We start from the raw sequence: 23,880 nt of genomic DNA, 5'->3' as shown, positions 1-23,880 counted from the left end.
AGTCTCTTAAAATACCCTATTGTATCCGCCTGCACTACCATCACCGGTAGCCCATTCCACGCACTCACTACTCTCTGAGTAAAACACTTACCCCTGACATCTCCTCTGTACCTACTTCCAAGTGTTTTAAAACTATGCCCTCTCGTGCCAGCCATTTCAGCCCCGGGGAAAAGCCTCTGACTATCCACACCATCAATACTTCAATTCAATATCTTAATTCAGGCCATGTATTGGATTACTCACTGCAGATCACATGAGAATAGTTTGCTAATGGAAACTATTTTATTGGTGCCAGCTTTATTTAAAGTACTGAGAGAGAATTGGAACCATAACCCACATCGCACCAGAATCTCTTGTGCCATTGCTTATAGACTTCGATAGGCACAGCTTTAAACATGGAATAAATACACTGATGCAATCCAACAGGATCTCACCTCAGCTTGCAAGCTCTCTAAGCGCACCACGTGCTGATTTGTCGATATGCTTTTCTCCCGGAACTCGTCACGGAGGTTATGAACTTGCATTGAGAGTTGCTGCTCTATCTCAGCTGTCTATAGAAGAAGAAACAAAGTCAAGGGATGAAGTACAAGAACTATACACTGTACAAGTATGGACAACTATAATTTCTCACTAATTTTTGCTCCATTATGTGCTCTCTCTTTGGCTTTTATGTTGGCTTTGACTTCTCTTGTTAGTCATGGTTGTGTCATCTTGCCTTTAGAATACTTCTTCCTCTTTGGGATGTATATATTATGTGCCTTCTGAATTGTTTCCAGAAATTCCGACCATTGCTGCTCTGCGGTTATCCTGTCCATTCTTTTCCAACCAATTTTGGCCCACTCCTCTCTCATGCCTTTACTCCACTGAAATATCGATACATCTGACTTTAGCTTCTCCTTCGCAAATTTCAGGATGAATTTGATCAGATTATGATCACTTTCCCCTAAAGGTTCTTTTACCTTAAGATCGTTAATCTATTCATTTATTGCACATCAACCACTCCAGAATAGCGGATCCCCTAATGAGCTCAACACTCAAGCGGCTCTAAAAAGCCACCTCATAGGCATTCTAGAAATTCCCCCTACTGGGGTCTAATACTTGATTTTCTCAATCTACCTACATATTGAAATCCCCCATAACTATTGTAACACTGCCCTTTTGGCATGTATACTCCCTTCAGAATCAGAATCAGGTTTATTATCACCGGTACGTGACGTGAAATTTGTTAACTTAGCAGCAGCAGTTCAATGCAATACATAATCTAACAGAGAAAAAATAATCAATAAAATAAAACATAATAATAAACAAACAACTAAATCAATTACATATATTGAATAGATTATTAAAAATGTGCAAGAACAGAAATACTGTATATTAAAAAAGTGAGATAGTGTCCAAAGCTTCAAAGTCCATTCAGGAATTGGATGGCAGAGAGGAAGAAGCTGTTCCTGAATTGCTGAGTGTGTGCCTTCAGGCTTCTGTATCTCCTACCTGATGGTAACAGTGAGAAAAGTGCTTGCCCTAGGTTCTGGAGATCTTTAATAATGGACACTGCCTTTCTGAGACACCGCTCCCTAAAGATGTCCTGGGTACTTTGTAGGCTAGTGCCCAAGATAGAGCTGATTAGATTTATAACCTTCTGCAGCTTCTTTTGGTCCTGTGCAGTAGCCCCCCCCCCCCCCCTCCATACCAGACAGTGTTGCAGCCTGTCAGGATGCTCTCCACGGTACAACTAGAGAAGTTTTTGAGTGCATTTGTTGACATGCCAAATCGCTTCAAACTCCTAATGAAATATAGCCAGTGTCTTGCCTTCTTTATGACTACATCAATATGTTGGGACCAGGTTAAATCCTCAGAGATCTTGACACCCAGGAACTTGAAACTGCTCACTCTCTCCACTTCTGATCCCTCTATGAGGATTGGTATCTGTTCCTTCGTCTTACCCTTCCCGAAGTCCACAATCAGCTCTTTCATCTTACTGATGTTGAGTACCAGGTTGTTGCTGCGGCACCATTCCACTAGTTGGCATAGCTCACTCCTGTATGCCTCTCATCACCACCTGAGATTCTACCAACAATGATTGTATCATCAGTAAATTTGTAGATGGTATTTGACTATGTGACTATGCCTAGCCACATGATCATGTGCATATAGAGAGTAGAGCAGTGGGCTAAGCACACACCCCTGAGGTGCACCAGTGTTGATCGTCAGCGAGGAGGATATGTTATCAGCAGTCTGCACAGATTGTGGTCTTCCGGTTAGCAAGTCAAAGAGCTAGTTGCAGAGAGAGGTACAGAGGCCCAGGTTCTGCATCAGGATTGTGCGAATGATGGTATGAAATGCTGATCAGTAGTTGATGAACAGCATCCTGACATAGGTGCTTGTGTTGTCTATGTGGTCTAAAGCCGTGTGAAGAACCATGGAGATTGCATCTGCCGTTGACCTATTGTGACGATAGGCAAATTGCAGTGGGTCCAGGTCCTTGCTGAGGCAAGGGTTGTTTGATTCTTGCAGTTCCTTAGCTCTACCCCCAACTACTCAACACCTTCCGATGCTACATCACCTCTTTCTAATGATTCGATTTCATTTTTTTACCAACAGAGCCACGTCACCCCCTCTGCTGTTCTGCTGGTCCTTTCAATACAGTGTGTATCCTTGGACCTTAAGCTCCTAGCTATAATCTTCTTTCAGCCGTGATTCAGTGATGCTCACAACATCATACGTGCAAATCTGTAAATATGCTACAAGTTCATCTACCTTATTCCATATATTGTGTAAACTCAAATATAATACACTCAGTTTTGTATTCACCCTTTTCGATTTAGTCCACATTTGACATTGCAAATCATCCCGTTGACTACAATTTTGCCCAATCATCAGCTTCTCCTTGCTCGGAGTCTCACTACACACTGCCTTTGCTTGTAAACCAACTCCTTCACCCTTAGTACTATCTGTCCAGTTCCCACCCCGCTGCCAAATTAGTTTAAACTCTCCCGAACAACTCTAGTAAACGTCTCCGGAAAGATAATGGTCCCCCTTGGGTTCAGGTGTAAATCACCCATTTTGTACAGGTCATACCTTCCCTAGAAGAGATCCAATGATCCATAAATCTGAACCCCTGCCCTTTCCACCAGTTCCTCGGCCACACATTCATCTGCCAGATCATCCTGTTCTTACCCTCACTGGCACATGGTGCAAGTAGCTATACAGAGAATTTTTTGAGGATGTGACTAAGCACCTTGATGAAGGAAGAGCAGTAGATGTAGTGTATATGAGTTTCAGCAAGACATTTCATAAGGTACCCCATGCAAGGCTTATTGAGAAAGTAAGGAGGCATGGCATCCAAAGGGACATTGCTTTGTGGATCCAGAACTAGCTTGCCCACAGAGGGCAAAGAGTGGTTTTAGACAGGTCATATTCTGCATGGAGGTCAGTAACCAGTGGAGTGTCTTAGGGATCTGTTCTGGGACCCTTACTCTTCATGATTTTTATAAATGACCTGGATGAGGAAGTAGAGGGATAGGTTAGTAAGTTTGCTAATGACTCAAATGTTGGAGGTGTTGTGGATGGTGTGGAGTGCTGTCAGAAGTTACAGCAGGACGTTGATAGGATGCAAAACTGGGCTGAAAAGTGGCAGTTAGAGTTCAACCCAGATAAGTGTGAGGTGGTTCATTTTGATAGGTCAAATATGATGGCAGAATATAGTATTAATGGACAGCACTTGGCATTGTGGAGGATCAGAGGGATCTTGGGGTCCGAGTCCATAGGACACTCAAAGCTGCTGCGCAGGTTGACTCTGTGGTTAAGAAGGCATATGGTGTATTGGCCTTCAACAATTGTGGAATTGAATTTAGGAGCCGAGAGGTAATGTTGCAGCTATATAGGACCCTGGTCAGACCCCACTTGGAGTACTGTGCTCAGTTCTGGTTGCCTCACTACAGGAAGGATATGGAAGACATAGAAAGGGCACAGAGGAAATTTACAAGGATGTTGCCTGGATATAGGAGCATGCCTTATGAGAATAGGTTGAGTGAACTCGGCCTTTTCTCCTTGGAGCGACAGAGGATGAGAGGTGACCTGATAGAGGTGTATAAGATGATGAGAGGCATCGATCGTGTGTATAGTCAGAGGCTTTTTTTTCAGGGCTGAAATGGTTGCCACAGGAGGACACAGGCTTAAGGTGCTGGGGAGTAGGTACAGAGATGTCAGGGGTAAGTTTTTTTACACAGAGAGTGGTGAGTGCGTGGAACAGGCTGTCGGCAATGGTGGTGGAGGCGAATACGATAGGGTCCTTTAAGAGTCTTTTGGATAGGTACATGGAGCTTAGTAAAATAGAGAGCTAAAGGTAAGCCTAGTAATTTCTAAGGTAGGGACATGTCCGGCACAATTTTGTGGGCCAAAGGGCCTGTATTGTGCTGTAGGTTTTCTATGTTTCTATTACTCTCCTGGAGGTCCTGTTTTTCAGCTTTCTACCTTGTTTCCTGAAATATCTCTTCAGGTCCTTCCCACCTTGTCTACCCACGTCATTGGTGCCAATATGTATCCAGACTTCTGGCTGCTCCCTCTCCCCATTGAGAATGCCATGGGCCTGATCCAAGGCATCCCTGACGCTGGTACCTGGGAGATAACATACCGGCTGGATGATCTACAGTCTGTTCCCAGAGATGCAAACCAAGACTAAAATCAAGTGTTGTGGGAAAATCATCAACTTTGCCAAAGACTCTCAAAATTTGTTGGTCTCTAACAGATGTCTGTAGGGGAATGCTGCTGACTAGCACATTCCAGGCTGCAGGAATGCATCAGAATCAGATTTAATATCACTGGCATATGCCATGAAATTTGTTCTCTTTGCAGCAACAGTACAATGCAATACATAATAATAGAGAAAAAACATGAATTACAAAAAGTCCTCCTGAAATGTACTATGGATATGTGGTCGATATTTAGGGATCTCTTGCAGGATGTTAGGGATAAATTTGTCCTGGTGAGGAAGATAAAGAATGGTAGGGTGAAGGAACCATGGGGGGCAAGTGAGGTGGAAAATCTAGTCAGGTGGAAGAAGGCAGCATACATGAGGTTTAGGAAGCAAGGATCAGATGGGGCTATTGAGGAATATAGGGTAGCAAGAAAGGAGCTTAAGAAGGGGACTGAGGAGAGCAAGAAAGTCCCCTTGTTCAAAAAAGGTAGTAGGGATAGTCCAAGTAATTATAGACCAGTGAGCCTTACGTCTGTGGTGGGAAAGCTGTTGGAAAAGATTCTTAGAGATAGGATCTATGGGCATTTAGAGATTCATGGTCTGATCAGTGACAGTCAGCATGGTTTTGTGAAAGGCAGATCATGTCTAACAAGCCTGAAATAGTTCTTAGAGGAGGTGACCAGGCATATAGATGAGGGTAGTGCAGTGGATGTGATCTACGTGGATTTTAGTAAGGCATTTGACAAAGTTCCACACGGCAGGCTTATTCAGATAGTCAGAAGGCATGGGATCCAGGGAAGTTTGGCCAGATGGATTCAGAACTGGCTTGCCTGCAGAAAGCAGAGGGTCTTGGTGGAGGGAATACATTCAGGTTGGAGGGTTGTAACTAGTGGTGTCCCACAAGGATCGGTTCTGGGACCTCTACTTTTCGTGATTTTTATTAACGACCTGGCTGTGGGTGTAGAAGGGTGAGTTGGCAAGTTTGCAGACAACACAAAGGTTGGTGGTGTTGTGGATAGTGTAGAGAATTATTGAAGATTGCAGAGAGACATTGATAGGATGCAAAAGTGGGCAGAGAAGTGGCAGATTGAGTTCAACCCGGAGAAGTGTGAGGTGGTACACTTTGGAAGGACAAACTCCAAGGCAGAGTTCAAAGTACATGGCAGGATACTTGGGAGTGTGGAGGAGCAGAGGGATCACAAGATCACAAGACAAAGGGGCAGAAGTAGGCCATTCGGCCCATCAAGTCTGGGGGTGCATGTACATGTTCACAGATCCCTGAAAGTTGCTTCACAGGTAGATAAGGTAGCTAAGAAAGCTTATAGGGTGTTCGCTTTTGCAAGTCAAGGGGTAGAATTTAAGAGTCACGAGGTAATGATGCAGCTCTTTAAAACTCTGGTTAGGTCACACTTGGAGTACTGTGTCCAATTCTGGTCGCCTCACTATAGGAAGGATGTGAAAGCATTGGAAAAGGCACAGAGGAGATTTACCAGGATGCTGCCTAGTTTAGAGCATATGCATTATGATCAGAGATTAAGGGAGCTAGGGCTTTACTCTTTGGAGAGAAAGGGGAGGAGAAGAGTCATGATAGAGGTATACAAGATATTAAGAGGAATAGACAGAGTGGACAGCAAGCACCTCTTCCCCAGAGCACCACTGCTCAGTACAAGAGGACATGGCTTTAAGGTAAAGGGAGGGAAGTTCAAGGGGGATATTAGAGGAAGGTTTCTCACTCAGAAAGTTGTTGGTGCGTGGAATGCACTGCCTGAGTCAGTGGAGGAGACAGATACACTAGTGAAGTTTAAAAGACTACTAGACAGGTATATGGAGGAATTTAAGGTGGGGGGGGGTATATGGGAGGCAGGGTTTAAGGGTCGGCACAACATTGTGGGCCAACACTGTGTACTGTGCTGTACTATTCTATGTTCTATGAAATGCAACACCTCACACTTGTCTGCATTAAACTCCATCTGCTATTTGCTGACCCAATTTACCACTTATCATCCAAATCATTAATATAGAATATAAATAATCCCTGTGGCTCACTACTCAAGAGAGGTAAACCACTCTTTGTCTTCTCCTGCTAAGCCAACGTTGAATCCAATTTACTACTTCACTCTGAATGCCAAGCACTGGAGCTTCTGGATCAGCCACCAGTGCAGGACCTTGATGAAGGCCATGCATACAGCATCTACTGCCTTTCCTTTATCAACGTTCCTGGTAACCTCCTCCTGGCTATTCTTAACCAGAATACTTAAACTGTATATCCCGTACTCAGAATATCATTGGATAATTTACCCAGTACTGAGAACTGGCTCATCAGTCTATAATTTCCAGGCTTATTCTTAGAGCATTTCTTAAACAACGGAACCTTAGCAATCCTCCAGTCCTCCAACACCTCAGCAGTGGTGAAGGGTGTTTCAAATACCTCTGCTAGGGCCCTGCCATTTCTGCACTTGCCTCCCACAGGATACGAAGAGAGTCCTTGTCACGACCTAGGAACTTATCCACCCTAATTTGCTTCAAGACAGGAAGCACCTCCTCTTCTGTAATCCAGATTTGGTTCACGACCTCACTACTGTTTTGCTTCAGTTCTATAGACTGTGTCCATAGTCCAGACGCTAAAAAAAACCATTTCAGATCTCTTTCGATTCCATGCACCATGCTGATCTTGAAGAGGATCCATTGCTATCCTTTTGTGCTTAATATATCTGAGAAGTCCATGGGATTCTCCTTCACCTTGTCTGCCACTTAGTAATGTTTTATGTCTTGCACCGTATTGCTGCTGCAAAATATCGAATCTCAAAACATACATTAGTGATAATAAACTTGATTCTGATTCTACTTCACTTATGAAGAAGCCGCCATCAGAATGAGAACAGGTTGGGTACGCCTCAGCTCGGCTCTCATTGTCCCAGGGCTTGTGCATGGTAACCTGTAGGACCTGTTACATCTTGGATATCTTGATGAACTGATAGATGGCCAAGGTGACTGCCAGGCAGAGAAGCAGAGACTAGATCACATCTGTACCATGTACAGCAGCATAAAGATCACCTCACACACCTGATGATGAGGTTCTCTCCAGTCACTTAAAACCAGCAAAACTCCCACAGCACACACAAAATGCTGGTGGAACACAGCAGGCCAGGCAGCATCCAAAAGGAGAAGTACTGTCGATGTTTCGGGCCGAGACCCTTCGTCAGGACTCCCACAGTCCTGGTTTTTGCTTGGCTTTGACTCTCTGTTCCAGCCTGTTTCTGTTACATGCCTTGGTTCCTCTGAATCCAATGCACTGCACCTTTAGGTAGTCAGCCTTGACTGTGAAGGAGATAACCTTCCTCTTACTCCTCTCCTCTCTGGCTCCCCTCCTTTTATTTATTCCTTGGTCCACTGTTCTCTTCTATTTGATACCTTCTTCCACCTATCATCTCCCAACTTCTTATCACAAAACGCTTTCCCGTTTTGGGGCGAGACCCTTCCTCAGGACTCATTCATGACATACTTCATTCATTCATTCAAATTTCATGACATATGTGAGTGATGATAAACCTGATTCTGATCTGGGTCTCTATTGCGGACTGAGAGTGGGAAGGGGGCAGGAACAGGGTTGGGAAAAGGGGAAGGGAGAGGGAGCAGGAAGCACCGAAGAAACATTCTGTCATGATAAAAAAAAACAAATATTTGGAATCAGATGTCCTTGTCTGGTGTCCCAGGGCTGGGTGTATCTGTACCTGTGCCACCATCCCCACCCCAGTACCCCTCTGCCACCTGTCCCACACACCTCCCACTGCACACCACCCCCACCATTCTCAACATCCTTCGCGCTCATCAGATTTACAAACTTGCTTTCTGCTCCATGTTGATAAATACAGTACTGTGCAAAAGTCTTTGGCATTCTAGCTATATATGTGTGCCTATAACACTTTTGAATAGTTCTGTAAAACCAGCATGGATGCTGTGGAATGAATGGCCTCTTTCCACATTGAAACTGTTATGTGTGTTTACAAAACCTTCAGGAAGTGTTTATGTATATACTGCAACCTAACCAGATCCTCAATAAATGACTCAGATCAGCAGTACTGGAACAGAAACTTCTTCAGTTTAAAAAAATAATGTTCGCTGAAAGACAGGAAAAAATGGTGCAGATCTGTGTGGTTCTCCAGACTTTTGAGAATTTAGGTCTCTATTCTAATCAGGCCAAGATAAAACTCCAATCTAAAAATAATACCCAGGACCAATGGGAGCAACAGTGAAGGGTAAACCAAAAAACACCTGTAATGAGGTCATTAAGTCACCCCATCGTTGATCAGATACCAGAGGGAATTTCCTGTCAAATGCTGTTGGTTTAGATTGACTCCCCTTGCTTTCCTTCGCTCGGCAGATTCGGCCACTTTTCTGCCTGTATCACATGCAGCTGAGCACCTCTTCTTGGGCTGCGGTGTCCCCCTCGTAAATTAGGAAATCCTAAGAGGGCAAACCGTGCTCAAGAGACTTGTCACGTTGAGGCACAGATTTGTGCTAAAAATTGTAAACATGAAAAGCTGTTTAAACAATAAGAGTCCAGTACTAAATATATATAAAATAGCTAAAGAGAATTAGGTGCACTCACTGAACAAATGTTAAAGTATATTCATTGTCTACAACATCGAATATAAATAGATCAGCAAAGTGTAGACAAATGTACCCTGAGAGTGGATGGTCAAGTTTGATTGAAATAAAATAAAATATTAGGGAGACAAACAGATTATTGCACTGTTGCAATGAAACACAGGGTCAATGCAACAAGTGCAAGTACAATATCAAATCAGAAAGCCACAAATGATAGAAATCTGAAACAAAAAGGGACAAATACAGCTCCTGATGAAGGGTTTCGGCCCGAAACGTCATCACTATCTCCTTCCATTGATGCCGTCTGGCCTGCTGAGTTTTGCCAGTATTTTGTGTTTTTATCAAATACAGCTCATTGTTAGTTAGCATCTGCTGAGAGAAATAAAGTGGCATTTTACATTGCTGATCTTTATTGATAACTGGGATTAGAAATGAAACACAGGGAAAGAGGGGAGAAAAAGAAGAAGGGAAAGGCAGTAATTGGGTAGGACAAACAGAATAAATGACAAGAAGGTTGATAGTACATGCTAATTTAAATCTACAGCAGATGTAAATCCCAAATAATTATCAGAACATACCAAAGGATTGTAGAAAGAATGCCACAAGACTGAAATGAAACAAAAATGCTGGAAATGCTCATTAACAGCCAGTCAGTACCTTCACATTGTAGAAGAGTGTCAGGCATTTTAATGGAAGACGAGGTACAATTTCATGAGCTGGAACAACACAGGAAGCAGGGGACAGAGAGATCAGTGTGCAACAAGACGGAGAATTAAACTAAGATTATAAGAAGCCTGCAGCAGATCTGCAGACTGAACAGAAGTATTTCACAAAATTGTTACAACCAGTATTTAGTCTCTCCAATGTACAGAATGGTCTGTGAGCTGGAAATACAGTATGTTAAATTTAAAGGAGTGCATGTAGTACAATTACTTCACAATTGTGTTTAGGGCAGACAACAAAGAGATGGAGGGGTTTAAAGTGAAAATGCTACGTATCGTGCAGCTGCATGGAAAGGTGAGGAGGAAACTGGATATGATATCAAATTGGCAGTATCAGAAATTGCAGAGCCTGGTCTGCTAAATGTGAAGGCTTAATTGGGACAAGACGAGAACAAGTGGTATTCTATCCTGATTCTTGGACTGGGAAAGGTGAAATCACGTAAAAGAATTCAATGTGGTATCGTTTAGGTCCTCATCAACCCTAGTGGAAGTAAATCTATTTTTGTGCAAAAAGGATGCATGAAAGGTAACATTAGAACAGATAATATCCAGTCAAAGAAACTGATAAAAATGGAATATTTACAGATGCAGAGTGGAGGAAGCACATGCAAGGTGGTAGTGGGACTCAACGGGCTTACGGCACCTATTAATCCCCATCCTGTCTGTTGTGATGAAGTATTAGAGGTACCCATGGCAATTAATCTAACTGCCACAGTAATGTAATGGTTAGTGCAATGCTATTAACATCTCAGGGCGCCGGAGTTCAGAGTTCAGTTCTGATGTCATCTGCAAGGAGTCTGTACGTCCTCCCCATGGAAACGCGTGGGTTTTCTCTGGGTGCACTGGTTTCCTCTCACAGTCTGAAGATGTACTAGTTAGTAGGTTAATTGGTCATTGTAAACTGCCCCCTGGTTAGGCTCGGATTGATCAAGGGTCGCTCTGAGCATGGCTGAAGAGCTGGGCCTATTCCATGCTCTATCTCCATTGGTCAATAAATGAATGGATAGATAGACAGATATATAAATAATAAATAAAGCAGGGTTGAACTGGGCAGGAAAGGGAATGAAATACTCTAGTTCATGGCACAAGCAGCAATTAATAGTAACAGAGTCACTAATGCACCTGAAGAAGAGGCGAGAGAACATCAAGCTAGAGAATGTTCGACATTTTCTACCAAAGAGGGAAGATACAGAGGAGGATCACCACTAGCAATGTTCCCTCTAATTTTTAGTAATCAGTGTGCACAAAAATCTTATGTTGTGCAAATTTTTTTCCTGCGACAAAAATACGTGTGCACTGAATGCACACATGGCACAGTTTATGTAGGTTTACAAAATATTTGACATAAAACTGCACAGAATAACAACAAAATAACATACATATTCTGCTAACTAGTTAACAGAAACATTTAGTTAAAAGATTATTTTTAATAAGCATAATTATTATTTACTACATTATTTTAGGTAACTAACCTTTTGTGCGCACATTAATTTCCTCTGCGTGGGTTGAAAAATGTGTGTGCGCGCACATATGCACAGTTTAGAGGGAATATACACCACTAGAGTGAAAAAAAAAGTACAACAGGAATTCTATCCCATTTCTGGGAGTGGAGACAAGGATCAAAGGCAAAAGTGTAGCACTGCAAAGCTCAGGGCCAGGAAGTGTTCCCACAGCAATATCTTTCACTTAGAGAAAGTGAGTGTAGTCAAAGACAAAGCTCATTACAGAAACAAGTCCAGGTTGAGTACTCATTATCTGAAATGCTTGGGGCCAGGAGAGTTTTGGATTTTGGAATACATAATGAGATAGCTTGTGATTGCCATCATTTCCACCTCTGAATTTATATGCTAGTGGTAACCAGTCCTTGTCTTACAATTGATCATCACAGATAGGTACTTAACAGTAAAAATTATTACATACCATTAATATAGTGTGTGCAGCATAACAGAGCAGCATTGGGAGAATACCTGAATCAGCCGTTGAACAACAACAGACAATGACAGGCTTCCAGTCTCCACCTCTGGTGATGTGTTTTCATTAAAAGCTTACAGTATACTGCATTTGTATTTTACGTGTTTTTTAGGTTTACGTAACAATCAGCATTGTAGACTTGTTCTGGTGTTAGATGTTCATCAGTGACTATCTTCGCAAACTTATCAATGCTTCGTGAAACTCAGATGCTTTATCTTTAGATTATTTTACAAAGCTAATGCCATGCTTTTTCTGAAGTTTCTGCAACCACCCTGCTGAATATTCACAATTAACTTCAATTTTCAGCTCATCCTAGATCTCTGCTTGTTTTATGATTGGCATTCCTTTAAGGGGCGTATGTTCTCTCTGACACTGATGAATGTACACAATCGAGATCTTCATGTGAGATCACTTCTTAGAACAGTATGTGATGCACTGAGATCTGTGCATCGCCTGGGAGAGTGCCCAGCGCTTGTGTAATATTCCATTTGTGATGTTATGTCAGCAGTTGAAAAATTCAGATTTCAGGAATTTCTAGATTTTGGAATTCTGGATAAGGGGTACAACCAGACACAACAGAATGGTGACGGAAGGCAGCAGCTTGGACCTTTGACGAAGAAAACAAATAAGGGCTTTCAAACTATCCTTGTGGAGGAATGGGGAAAGGGGTAGAAGGGATTCCCAGTTAGTACTGGGAAACTGGGAACCATTAAAGTACTGGACGGCTTCAAAATTGTCACTATAATGAATGGTAGGAAGCATAGGAATAATGGAAAAGCAAATTCCAGATGGAATAAAATGAGTTTCTTGGCTGAACATCTGTGTTTGGCAATCCAGTGTCTGGATCTTTAGGAAGAGGTGGAAGTGGGTTAAGTGTGGTTAGTGGTATTTGTGTTTGGAGGTTGTAGAGGTAAGATCTCTGATGGAGTTTGGGTCATCTTGGAAGCATTGACCTCATACTTTGAAGTGGTTCCATAGCTGATGTTCAGTGTCTGCTTGGTAGAGATCAATTTGACAAATACAATTTGTAAAGAAGGGCATTGCTGTTTAATGACAATTTTGTATTTTGTCCGTTATGAACAAAATGTTACAACACAAGAAACAAATGGCTGGATTAAATGGAACGACTGAGGTTGTCTGTCACCCTGACACCTACAGTGAAAAAATGGATTGAGGTCAAGAGGTCAAAGGAAAATCATCAGATAGATTTGAATTCTGAAGGTCAGAAACAGGTTCCATTAAATGAGATGAGCACTTCTGGCCAGTGACAATGATGCAAAAGGTAATGGAAGAAGACATCAATATCATGCTGAGCTCAGAATTCATTAGGTTGAATATATAAGAGGGCATAAATGAAGCTAAAACATCTGTGTAGACTGATTATTCATTTGGGGAAAGATGAAGATTAGATGGAATAGTAAAACATGCCGGAGGAGAAGAAAGCAGATAGAAAGAATGATGTAGTAGCATTTGTATTAAACATCTGTTTTAAGCTTGTGATTCTTGCTACATTAAAGGAAGAGGAAAACGTCATTTGTTAAAATGCTGAAATAGGTGAAGCTTGAAATCGAATTGCTGGCTAGGAAAGTTTTGAAAAAGATTGACAGTAAAAAGACAGGTTAAGAGTTTCAATGTAGCAGCATATAGCTCTAAGCATAATAGACCTACTGCAAAAGTCATGGCTGTTGTTCATTTGAAGCTTCCAAGAATGAAATCAATATTTTTGTTATTATTTGCCAAGATGCCAAGAGTTAAGACAAATAGCCAGCATTGAAGAATAGACCAACGATTATTTTATTGAAGGTTGTAACAGCTTGAGGACTGTTTTGTTTATCCCAAAATATTTATGAAAAAGTCACAAGGATGAATAAATTTGATTGGTGTTTTATTTATGATTGATTTCTTTCATGCATAGGGGAGAGCTAGTCGTCACAAATTACTGGCTGCAGCACACTGGTTTCCAAACATTCCAGTTCGGTAACCATGACCTCCTCTTTTGTCACAAGCAGGCCACCTCAACACTCACATTCTGTCTGGGTATCCTCCAACCTAATGGCATGAACATCGATTTCCCCTTCCTGTAAAAAAAATTCCCTCCCTTTTCCTCTTCTTCCATTCCCACTCTGGCCTTTTACCTCACCTTATCACCTCTCCCATAGTATCCCTCCTTCTTCCCTTTCTGCCACTGTCCTCTCTCCTCTCCTATCAGATTTCTTCTCCTCCAGTCCTTTGCCTGGATTCACCTTCCATCTTCTAGCTAGACCTCATTCCCCTCCTCCCAACTTTTCTTTTTCTGGGATCTTCCCCCTTTCTTTCCAGTCCAGAAGAAGGGTCTCAACCTGAAAGATCATCTGTTTATTCATTTCCATGGATGCTGCCTGACCTTCAGCATCTTGTGTGTATTGCTCTGGACTTCCAGCATCTGCAGGATCTCTAGTGTTGGAAAATCACAAAGCCTTCAATGAACTTTAAAATGAGGACATACAATCATCAACTAATTAGTGCAAAAATACATTAGTGTTCCCCTTTGAAGTACCTAGATAACTGTGGCTGACTAGCCAACTCAGCAGTACAGCATAACCTATTATCAGTCACCAGTGGTGTATAATAATTATAGCTAATAGATGTTAAAATTAGCAGCCGATAAAATAATGAGATCAGGTTTCTTACTGCAATTTTCAGATTTGCCCTCCACAATACTAAGTATTCTCAAAATGTTTTAAATCAGCTCCCACTGACAGCAGCAGAACCTTATCTCACTCTTGTTTGTAGTGCCACTGTGACATTGCAGAAACCTCTCACAAAATAGGCCCATTATAGGATGCACTTAAAGGAGTCTGCTACATAAATTCCAGTTCAGAAGCTCAGTTTGGCCCTCCTGGAGTAGACTGGACTTATGCAGATATTTTACTCTTGACCAATAAATTCTTCAGCCTGTCATCTTATAGACTCAGATCAATTCAATCATGGATTTTTCACAATTTCAAGAATTTCTTTCTAATGAAGCAAAACTAGCACACATGTCCAAAGATTAAGGGAAATAATTATACAAGTGCAAGTTCTTTAAATTTTATGCTTTCTGTTATTAAACAGGATTTTAAATGTAGGCCAACATACTCTTTAGTGCAAATTAATGAATAGTACAAAGATGATAAAATATTTTTTCAATTTGTAATCCCTACCACACCTTCTTTTAAGAAATACAGTGAAAACATTTAAGGAAGTTCCATCCATCCAAGGTAAATTAAATTTGGACTTGACCAAAAAATTAGAATACAAATTAAAATTACTCAGTCAAGTGTGAAACAAAAATATAAATACTGTGGATGAATACCAGTGATGCCCAAAAATAAATTACTGGATCCATACGATGAAAGAGTTTACATTTACAAACTTCATCATTGGAGGCTTTAGCCAAATATATAAATATTATATTATTATATATAATTGTGTTGTTAATTATTAATAAAACTAATTGATAACCTGGATGAAATACATATGGAATGGGGCTGATTAATTCCAGATTGTAATTTACTAACTTTTCTAGCATATGTATGCCATATTGATGTGCAATGGAATGGTTTTCATTTGCCTGACTGGTTGCAGACTTAATAGAAAAGGGAACTGAATTCTACCAATGACAAATGGTTGCTTGACTGGCATCCACTACTCTGAATATTCTTCCTCTCAGTTACTAGCACAGCATGGTGGGAGTGTCCTTGCCATCGATAAAACATACTGCAGTAATGCTCTCAGGTTACTCTGACAACAGCTAACACATTCACAATTTCTACTAGAAAGAGGCGCACAGCAACTTCATGCAGGTTCCGCACCTCCATCTGGTCCTCCAATTTGAATAGTGTCTTGACTTGGAAAAATATTGCTACTGCTTAATTGTTGCTTGACCCAAATCCTGGAAACCTAAACTCAAGAAGAATTACATCAATTCAAACTGATAGTCTACCATTTCTAAAAGATAATCAATGCCAAATTCATCAAAGATGTTGCTTACAAGACTACATGCCAGACCATTTTACAGAATCTATCCTGAAATTTTTCAAGTATCATAGGCATGTGCAGAGAAAAAAAATGTTACTTAGGATAATGGCGACAGCATCCACATATTTTAAAATGAATTCCTGTGCTCTGTCTGAAGGGCACCAGGGACAGGGAATGCAGCACTTTCTATATCCATCACCCAGTCTGAGCACTAGGCACTCACAGTGCAGCTGCTTCCGTGGTTATAGATTCTGTACAAGCAATGTTCTTTAAACCAAAAAATAACCATAAATTGTCTAAAGCATATTGGGGAATGGAAGGTGGACAGGGTGTGCGGACAGCACATCAAGCACAGATTCTTAAAAAGTCCGACTAATGAGTAGCTTGGATTGGAAACGTAATGCTTTTGTTGTCAAGTGGCTGGTTGTGAGAAAAACAGCATGGGGCAAAGGAAAAATTTCATCTGTTTAATAATTAATCTCTAACTTGTAAAGCAGTAAATATGAAGTGACAGGATGCTGTTTGGATATAAAACTACATGGCATTTGCATCTGCAGAGCAGAGAATGTCTAAGAATATTGTTAAACAAACTCTACTTTTTAATACATAAAAATTGAACCATAATTCCCTACAGTTTAAATTATAAACTATATAACTTATATAACAGTTGTTTGTGCTAAAAGTAAATCTGAAAATTAATTAATGTAATAGTAAATTGTGTTTTCAGGTAAAACGAGATTTTTGCATTTTTGGTTAAACAGTGGGTTCCAGATAATTAGGCAACTGCTTACTTGGGACAACTCTTAAAGAACAAAAAGTAATCGAGAAAATAGCCAGGATTCCTTTCGTTAATTTTGGACACTACACTGCTGAATTAGGACAGGAGATTGTTGCCGAACTGTTTCTAACTAACACCAGTCATGTGCGCTTGTGTGACTGCTAGATCACTGTACTTAGAAAGAATAATTTTTAAGCAGCATCAGTTGGGCATGCTTGTAATCAAAAGCGATCATTTTTGTCACAGAAAATTAGCAAGAAATAAATAGTAAGACAGTTTGGAACCCTTTGCTCACTGTGGTTTCAAGCATTCAGGCTTAGAGATACCAGAAACAGCTGGGAGTGAAAACGAAATAATTTTATTACTTCAACAAGGTAAGAACTATGAGGAATCTGAAGGTATCAACAATCATCTTGAACATCACAATGAAAATAAAGATTCTGAAGATGCAGTCATCAAAAGCATTGTACGAGGGTAGTCCATTATCTGCACTAGATGCCTGCACTAATATTGTTTGGTTACAATCAGTCAGAAGAATGAAGCAGCATACACTGGATTAGCTCTCCCATCAATAACTATTAAGAACTATTACATGGTTGTATACTACTGTAGTACTATTGGCAGTGTTCTGATTTGTTCTGTATTCCATTTAAATACATAATTCTTTACTTTCTTAAACATAGTTTTTCTTTTTAAAACTATTTCCATGGATCTTCCACTAACTGAGGCAGCTGTTTAAATGGGCCAAAACGTACTGGTCCCAATGTGTCCCAATTGACCATAACCCACTGTATATAGTTAAAATTAAACATTCTGTGCATGATTGACTCTCTTAAGTGACCTAAACAATCATTTTGTGATAAAGTAGTGAAGGAAATTGCTGACCTGATGAACCAAATTAAAGATCATCATCAAGTGCCATGTCTGGATGATGTGGGCAATCGTGATCTACATGACTATGATTAGCCTTGGCAAGTATTTTTACAGAAGTGATTTGCCATTGCCTTCTGGGCAGAACCATTATTGATACTCTTCAGCTGCTCTCATATGATCATCCACCATCTGCTTCCATGGCTTCATGTGACCCTGATCGGGGGGTTTAAGCAGAAACTACACCTTGCCCAAGGGTGACCTGTAAGCTAACAGAGGGAAGGAGCACCTTATGCCTCCTTTGGTAGTAACATATCCCCACTCTGCCACCCAAAAATTTAAGGAAAGAACAGGAAATTCAGATCCAGTTTGACTGAGTACACAGTTGCTTGTCTTGTTCACACAGGGTTTAGATCTATTGTACTGAAAAACAATCTTTAATTACTGTCGCATAGTGCTAGAATGCATAGAAACTCTCTGAGGAAGTGTCATTCATTTCCTGCTGACAAAAAATAAGACTGATTACTTTGATATAAAGTTAAAAATTAAAATAATAAAGAACTTTTATCAATGTATTCTACAGCCAATTAAGAACACTTAAAACGTGTTCATGCACAATCATGTAGAAAACATAAAAAAGACAGACTGTATACAGCAAGTTCTCAGAAACACATACCTGGTCATGACCAGCTAATGCACTGGTTATAATATAGACATTGGCCAAATCCCAGAAGAACCCATCTTAGTGAAATAATTTGATGGTAATTTTCATATCAGTTTATAATTTTATCTGAAAGATATCTCTACACTCTCTTGGTGTTGTGATATGGTACGAATGCCAGCATAATCTGTTTGTTTAGATTATATTTTACATAATATCAGAAGTTTGTAGACTTAACAATCATGGGAACAAAAGCATGATTCTGTTGGGGTATTGACTTGCTATTTTGTTGCTAAATAGAACTGCTTGCCAGGTAAAACCCAAATGAAAATCTGCTGTAGTATCATTCTACCCAAGTAGTTAAAGCAATATATTGAAGCGATGAAAGATACTAATTAAATTCGGGCTATGACTAAGATTTGAGACACAGAATAAGGTGAAAGGTGTGACACAAATATTCATAAGTAATCACGTCAACTCTTGACATCCGGAATCAGGAATCAGGATTTCACCCAACACATCGGCAATTCCTTTCCTCCCACGGATGCTGCTCGACTTGCTGAGTTCTTCCAGTAGATTGTTTGTTGCTCCAGATTCCAGCATTACAGTCTCTTGGGTCTCGAATGATGAGGGTTGTGCAGGTCAGTGAAGAACTGAGTAACTGAAGTAAAGTAGCTGTTCTTGAAGCTTGTTGTCTGGGACTTCAGACTTCTATACTTCCAGATCAATGGTAGGTAGCTGCATGGAAGTGGCGTTGCCTGGTCGATGGCACAATGTCTGATGTAGATATTTCCAGGAGGGTTGCGTCTGTGATGAATTGGGTTGAGTCCACTACTCTCTGCGGATTCTTATGTTCCTACATGTTTGAATCACTGTATCAGGCCATCATGCAATCAGTCAAGATACTATCACAAGAGATAGGAGCAGTATTAGGCCATTCAGCCCATCAAGTCTGCTCCACCATTCCATCATGGCTGACTTGGTATCTCTCTCAACCGTGTTCCTCTGCCTTCTCCCTGGAACCTTTGATGCCCCGAATAATCAAAGGCTTATCAATCTCCGCTTTAAATATGCCCAATTACTTGGCCTCCACAGCCATATGTGGCAATGAATTCCAGAGATTTACCACCCTCTGGCTAAAGAAATTCCTCCTCATCACTTTTCTAAATGGATATTGCTCTATTCTGAGGCTGTGTCCTCTGGTCCCACTATAGGAAACATCCCCTCCACATCCACTCTTTCTAGGCCATTCAATATTCAATAGGTTTCAATGAGATCTCCTTCTCCAGTACATGTGTAGAAGTTTGTTACAGTGTTTGCTGCCATGCTGAACCTCAAACTTTTAAGAAAGTAGAAATGCTAGCACACCTTCCTTGTAATTGCATTCATGTCCTGATCCCAGAACAGGTAATTTAATATGGTAATGCCTAGGAATTTAAAGCTGCTGACCCTCTCCACCACTGATCTGCTAATATAGTCTGGCACATATTCAGCAATCCCTTCCTTGATGCAAGCAAACACTGAGTGAGAGGCTGTTACAGTACACAGAATCGTCACCATCAATCTCACTCCTGTACACTGACTCATTGCCATGTGTGGATTTGTTCAACAACAGTGGTGTCATCGGCAAATTTTTATATGGCTTTGGAGTTTGTTTAACCACACAGTTCCATTACATCCAAGTCTTGTGTTGAAAATATATGACAATATCAACAGTTCAACATAATACCATCTTCCATTATCAATGCTGACTGTGTCAAATATTATCATGACTACAACAACATTACCAACCAAAACTGCAGAAAAAGCAAACAAATCATTAAAATTAGCAATTAGGACCAACCTCCGAACATTTTGTATGGTGGAGTAAATAACACAACAATATGCAAAAAAAAGAGAAGTAGATAATGGAACTAAAAATATTCACCATTAAGAATTTACAGATTCTTTATGGGCACTCAACACAAGGTAATCCAGGTCAATACACAGAGGACCAGGAACTACTCATTTAACTTTAACAAGAGCAATGAATTAGTAATAAACCAAATTTCTCATTCTGTAATAGGATAATTCTAGCACATTTGCCCGTAAATTTCCTTCTTACTCATACACCTCTTTATGAGGCTTAATTCAATTGAATTCTATAATCAGACATGGAACATGTTTTAAATTTATCTGTTTCACACATTATAAAATTGAATAATAATCTGGAGATTCTGCAGACACACACACACACAAAATGCTGGACGAACTCAGCAGGTCAGGCAGTATCTATGGAAAGGAATACAGAGTCAATGTTTTGGGTTGTGATCCTTCACCAGGCCTCAGGATCATAGCTACAGTTAAATTGCAAATTTGTTTTGTTCATACAGAACTGGTGGCGACACGTGAGGAAATTTGGAGATAATTGAATTAAAAAGATCTCTGGTGAGGTAACTAGCCAGAAACACTTGGATTAGAGTGGAAGTGTCGGAGAGCCATAAAAAAACAGATGGATAAGCAGAGATTAATGACTGGATTTCTTCAGAACTTCTTTAGAATATCAATATTTTAAAAACTTTGCTTTATATTGATCAAATTAATATAAATATTCTAGAGCAAATAAAATTCAAGCTTATGTAGTTTTAGGACTTTATGCCATATGACAGGACTGTATAACCTACAATCCTCAATTTATGGTTTTCAGCTGGAATAAGAGTCCCTGGAATAAATTCACTGACATAGTTCTTAGGTAGGAACTATAATATAAACTATAGTAATAATTCTTCAAGAGTTGGATGAGAACGAGCAGAAAATTAAATAGCAGGCAGACACATTTATTGAGACTGGATACTGGAATTTCAGAAACCAAGGTTTCAGTTTTTAGAAATTTAATCTCTATTTCTGCTTTTACTACAGATTTCCCAGAATCAGGAACTTGTTTTTACGTTCATTCTTGAAGTATGACACAGTTAAGTTTTCCACTCAGATATCTATCTTCACATCTCTAGTGTGTACATCCACTTGTAAGGCTAGTGACACACAGCAGGATATAGCATTGGTTAGGAACACAGTCTTTACTTCCAGAGAACAGAAGGTTGTAAAACTAAATGAGAAACTCTTCATTTGGAGCAGCAAGCAGCTCAGACCAATAACATACCTGTGACTCAACTTTTTTAAAGCTAATTGACAAGTTCCAGTGCTATGGTAATAGATAGAACAGCAATCTATCTGAAGAGGATTGATACTTCTTTATATCTCCGGAAATGAAATTAACTTTGTAATACAAAATGCAAATTTCCCAGGATTTAAATCTTTGTACACATTCATCCACAATTCTCTCACGTTAAGTCTATGCACTACATTTCTTCACCCTAGAAGAAATCACTTCACCAACACATCCTCATGTGTATCTCTGAACTCTCATAATATACATACCTGCAGTGTCATTCTGCCCTCAGTTTTGTGTTCTACTGAACACTCTATTGCCCACATGCTACTGCCAGTAAATAGAACACAGACAGAACATAGAATAGTACAGCACAGTACAGGCCCTTTGGCCCATAATGTTGCGCCAATCCTTAAACCCTGCCTCCCATATATCCCCCCACCTTAAATTCCTCCATATACCTGTCTAGTAGTCTCTTAAATTTCCCTAGTGTATCTGCCTCCACCACTGACTCAGGCAGTGCATTCCACGCACCAACTACTTTCTGAGTGAGAAACCTTCCTCTAATATCCCCCTTGAACTTTTCACCCCTTAACTTAAAGCCATGTCCTCTTGTATTTTGCAGTGGTATCCTGGGGAAGAGGCACTGGCTGTCCACTCTATCTATTCCTCTTAATATCTTGTATACCTCTATCATGTCTCCTCTCCCCTTTCTCTCCAAAGAGTAAAGCCCTAGCTCCCTTAATCTCTGATCATAATGTGCCATGCATTCTTTGGCACAAATACTCCACTGACAGTAGAGTACCTTTCTACCTTTATTTGGAGGGGTGAAACACCATATTGCAACTGAAGTACATTCAAGAGTGTCATTCAGTACCATCCAATGCAAGACTTACCCTAGTGAGCTGCTCTAGGAGTCGCTGGTTCTGTTCCGATAGTTCCCGCAAAGCTATTACTTTCTCTTTGTTTGCCTCACGTAACTGGACCTGATGCCTCTCCAGCTCATCTTGAAGTTGTTTGAGATCACCCTCCAGTTCAGCAACACGACCCTCCCATTCTCCCTCACGGTTCTCGAATCTTCTCCGCAGTTCATGTTTTTCCTGTTCCAGATGCTGATGAGAGATGGGAAAATGTGTCACCATTGAACTTCCCTTTTAAAAGCAACAAATAAAATATTATGGAAGCAGGAGCTTGGAAATGTGAACAATCTGATTTATTCTAAAAAGTTATATCCAACTTCCACAGACTTTAAAGGCAACAACATAACAGACGAACAAAAGATAATTGGTGGGCTTTTTTTCTCATTATTCAATGATCAAAGTTCAAAGTAAATTTATTACCAATGTACATGTATGTCACCATGTACAATGCTGAGGTTCATTTTCTTGTGGGCAACTCAATAAAACCACAAAATAACAATAACAATCAATGAAACAGCACACAACCAGGGCTTTCAACCAGAATGTGGAACACAAGAAACAGTGCAAATAAAAAAAGAAATCAAAAATCAAATCAAATGAACTCATACTCACTGGAATTCAGAAGATTGAGGGGGGATCTTATTGAAACGTATAAAATTCTAAAGGGATTGGACAGGCTAGATGCAGGAAAATTGTTTCCGATGTTGGGGAAGTCCAGAATAAGGGGTCACAGTTTAAGGATAAAGGGGAAGCCCTTTAGGACTGAGATGAGGAAAAACTTCTTCACACAGAGAGTGGTGAATCTGTGGAATTCTCAGCCACAGGAAACAGTTGAGGCCGGTTCATTGGCTATATTTAAGAGGAAGTTAGATATGGCCCTTGTGGCTAAAGGGATCAGGGGGTATGGAGAGAAAGCAGGTACAGGGTTCTGAGTTGGATGATCAGCCATGATCATACTGAATGGCGGTGCAGGCTCGAAGGGCCGAATGGCCTACTCCTGCACCTATTTTCTATGTTTCATTGCATCTTGTTCATGTATACATTACCTTAGAATATTCATATCAAAATCTTGATATACCTTTTAAAATCAGCTTCATTCTCTTGCGTACCTTAAAGAACTCTGGACAGGATATTTTGCTCTTCCCTTGGAAGTAAAATTACTGCCTAAACTCCAGCTCCATGGGTTTCATATTTGCCAAAGAAGTTAATGTGGGAATGTATTCATTCGCAGTTGAGGCAGGGTAGTGGAGTGGGGAGTTTATTAAAATGGTAAGCATGGTCCCTCACTTTTGCAGGACTTTGGAATGCATCCTATACTATGTGTGACAACAATTTATACTAGTCATATGATTAAAGCATTTCAGTTGCACTTTACAAAAGAAGAAAGGTATTAGCATCTACATTTTTAGAAGAATTTAGAGATACCTCTGAAAAGTTGTTCCAATAGGTTTTTGTAGAGGTCTGGGGAAAGCAATTGAGAGACAGATCATTCACTGACCAGGTCCCA

General features: G+C 40.4%; 2 protein-coding genes across 5 annotated transcripts in view; both read right to left on the bottom strand.

Annotated features, from left to right (window-relative positions):
* The window catches only part of LOC132404267 (uncharacterized), a 504,471-nt gene that overhangs the window by 125,846 nt on the left and 354,745 nt on the right, over positions 1–23,880 (bottom strand). The window lies entirely within an intron of this gene.
* Positions 1–23,880, bottom strand: part of LOC132404261 (BICD family-like cargo adapter 1) — an 85,819-nt gene that overhangs the window by 36,412 nt on the left and 25,527 nt on the right. For 3 of the 4 annotated variants that reach the window (XM_059988392.1, XM_059988391.1, XM_059988394.1), the window contains exons 2-3: positions 22,350–22,565; positions 435–551 (exon numbers count right to left, since the gene is read on the bottom strand). In XM_059988392.1, coding sequence (XP_059844375.1) covers positions 435–551; positions 22,350–22,565 — 333 coding nt within the window. The remainder of the gene's footprint in view (positions 1–434; positions 552–22,349; positions 22,566–23,880) is intronic. The other variant, XM_059988395.1, reaches the window with a different exon arrangement.

Source organism: Hypanus sabinus, chromosome 13 (assembly GCF_030144855.1).
Source record: "Hypanus sabinus isolate sHypSab1 chromosome 13, sHypSab1.hap1, whole genome shotgun sequence".
In the NCBI taxonomy this organism is placed as follows: domain Eukaryota; kingdom Metazoa; phylum Chordata; class Chondrichthyes; order Myliobatiformes; family Dasyatidae; genus Hypanus; species Hypanus sabinus.
This window is presented reverse-complemented; position numbering and strand designations above follow the sequence as displayed.